The sequence below is a fragment of the Geospiza fortis genome, unplaced genomic scaffold, assembly GCF_000277835.1.
Source record: "Geospiza fortis unplaced genomic scaffold, GeoFor_1.0 scaffold145, whole genome shotgun sequence".
NCBI lineage: Eukaryota > Metazoa > Chordata > Aves > Passeriformes > Thraupidae > Geospiza > Geospiza fortis.
In genome coordinates, this window is record NW_005054362.1 from 1949172 (window position 1) to 1952023 (window position 2852).

General features: G+C 57.2%; 1 protein-coding gene across 1 annotated transcript in view; it reads left to right on the top strand.

Annotated features, from left to right (window-relative positions):
• Positions 1 to 1592, top strand: part of NCOR2 (nuclear receptor corepressor 2) — a 151926-nt gene extending 150334 nt beyond the window's left edge. Inside the window, exon 45 of the mRNA XM_031059450.1 lies at positions 1152 to 1592. Within this exon, the coding sequence (XP_030915310.1) occupies positions 1152 to 1420 (269 nt within the window). The 3' untranslated portion in view covers positions 1421 to 1592. The remainder of the gene's footprint in view (positions 1 to 1151) is intronic.
• The last annotated feature ends 1260 nt before the right edge of the window (positions 1593 to 2852 follow it).

Genomic DNA, 2852 nt, shown 5'->3' on the forward strand with positions numbered 1-2852 from the left:
TTTAAGTAGGAGAACAGCAGGTTCCCCACAGCCAAGGGCAGGAGGTGCTGTGGGCAGGGGTTTGGTGCCATGGGAGGGCCAGTGGTATAGGACTGCTTGCCAGGGGAAATGAGTTTGGGAGAAGAAGTGAGCTGGTATCAGCTTCTGGGGTGAGCAGGTGCAGCCAGGTAGGACCTGAGGGGTCCTGGCAGACAAGATTTGAGGGTCTGTTTGGGCTAGAGGGGGCCAGCAAAGACCCCGCCTGTTCTTACAGCGAGACAAATGTTCAGACAATGGGAACCTGGGGTCTGTCCCTTTCCAAGCAGACGGGGCAGGGATCCCAGAGCAAACACCCCAGGATGGGCTCAGCTGGGGGGCCTGGCAGTTCTGTGTCTGTATTTTTCCCTTGCTTGTTCCTGTAAGTGCCACCCCGGGAGCGGCGGTGGCGCACAGCCCAGGGGTGCTGGGCCCCAGGGAACCCGGCCTGGGGAGGGGGGGGTGGGCAGGGGGCTTGCAGAGAGCTCGAGTAGGGACAGCAGGACGCTTCCCACTCCCCATGTAGCCCAACCCACACCGGCAGCTCTGGGGCTGCCTGCACCCTGTCACCACCCCAGGGCCAAATCCAGGCGTGTCTTTCTCATCAAGTGTTTCTGTGGGGTACTCCTTCTTCCTTCTCTGATTTCCTTTATGGGAAACCTCCCCAGCCTCGAAATTCCTGGCACACTGACTTTTGCTATGTGTGCATAGGGACCCCACATCCACATGACTCTCCTCCTGCCCCCATGCCGAGCCTGGCTGGGTTGGGAGCACAGCCCCTGCTCCTTGGAGATGCTCCCAGGGGCTCAGTGACAAACCCTTGTCCCCAGCCCCTGGCCCCGGGGAACCTTCCCAAAGCCCAGATCCCAGAGTGAGTCCTACCCGTCCCACCGCCAGCCCCCGCCGAGCCCCGGGGCGGGATGGAGCGGGAGGAGGAGGAGGAGGACGGGTGCATCGCAGTGCTTTAAAGAACAAGATGACAAAGTTTGTTGCTTTGCGAGAATGTGCTGACTGTTTGTTTCTTCCCTTCTCCCTTGTCTCCTTTCTCCCCCTTTCCCCGTCCCCCCCATCTTTCTTCTCATTTGGCTCCCCCCCATCTCCCGACCCCTCTCTCCTCCCTCTCCCGTATCTCCCAGGGCTAATCAGTTGTAGGAGCCAGTCGGTCCAAGAGAATTCCAGTACCAACATGGGGTTGGAGGCAATAATTAGGAAAGCCCTAATGGGTAAATATGACGAGCAGTGGGAAGAGCGCTCACCTCTCAGTGCCAATGCTTTTAACTCTCTGAATGCCAGTGCAAGCCTGCCCGCTGCTATGCCCATAACTCCTGCTGATGGACGAAACGAGGACGTGCGCTCCTTGCCAGGTCTGCAGCCCTCTCCACCTTCACTCTCTCTGTGTTATTAATTCTCAGCCCTTTTATCTCCCCATTTACTGGCGGATTTATTCCTCCCCTCCCCATTTTTGTTCATTTTGGTTTTCTTCTCTCCCCTCCCTGCCCCAGCTTTGAGCTTTGTGGATCTGCTGATTAATCCTGTTTGATGTTAATTTAATAGTCTCCAAAGGTGCTGTTGCTTTCTCTAAACCACTGACTTGCTCCTTTCCCTATTTGTTGGTTTTTAATATCTCCTTTTCCTATATTTTTTTTACACAATGGAGAAGTTTATGGGGGTGGAACTCCCCCACACCCAAAAAATCAAAAAGGCATAAACTTAAATAGCAAGCCCCAACTGTCTTTAAACCCCGAGTGGGATCACTGCTGCCAAAAGAGGGGAAGGTGCTGAGAAGGGCTGGTGTGAAGGACACAGGGCAGGGTAGCATTTTCCACCCCACTCCAGTCTCTGGGAGTGTCAGGGCAGGATCCAACCTGGGATGGGGGTATGGGATCTGGGAGTGCCTGGAGCAAGAGGGAGATTGTAAGGGAGCTAAAAGTGATGCTTGGGGTATGATAAGAGAGGAGAGCTGGGGGTCAGCTGCCCCATGGGCCCCGGTGGGGCTTGCAGAGCCCCATGGCAGGGTGTGCTCAGCTTTGGGGAGACTTGAGCGGAGAAGAGAGGGTGGCTGCACAAATCCCCACTTAAGAAAGGGAGGGAGGAGAGGGACCAGGGGTGGATGGGGGAAGCATTTGTCCCCCAGACACAAGGGCAGAGTGCCTCATGCGAGTGCCCTGCACAGAGCATGGCACCACTGCCAGGGATCACCCTCAGGAATCCAGGCACAGAGCCCCTGGCTCAGGAGGAGATCCTGGGTGCACACGTGCACCATCCTCCAGTCAGCTCACACCTCTCTGGGTCACCTAACATCAGGCACTCTGAAGCTTTTTGCAGAAAAGCTTTTCTGGCTCCTGCATGAAACCAGCAGCTTCTTCCAGCTGTGCCTCCCCATGCCTGGTGGATGGCAGGGTGGGATGCAGAGCCCATCCATCCCTCCCTCTTGAGGAGCTTCCCCAAGGGAGCTGAGCTCACCTGTCCCACAGAGCCCCTTCTGGCTTCAAACCTTTTGAAAACTAAACATCCCCAGGGATTCTGCTGTAAGGAGGGATGAAAGACCATCCTGGCCATGCAGACCATGAGAACGGGGAGTGTGCTCAGGGCTCTGGCACCCCACAGCTCCGGGGGGTTCTGTGTGTGTGGGGCAGCACACGGAGCCATTCGTGAGCCGTGACTGTGGGCTGAGCCATGAGCCAGCTCGGGAGCAGATCCTGCAGGGAAACGGCCAAAGCCACACGGCCTCTCCTGCCCCACGTCCCTCCACGGGACAGTTGGTGGCATCAACCCACAAAGTGGAGCAGCCCAGGAGGGAGCAGAACCCTCCTCCCCCCGCCCCATCGCCATTCCCC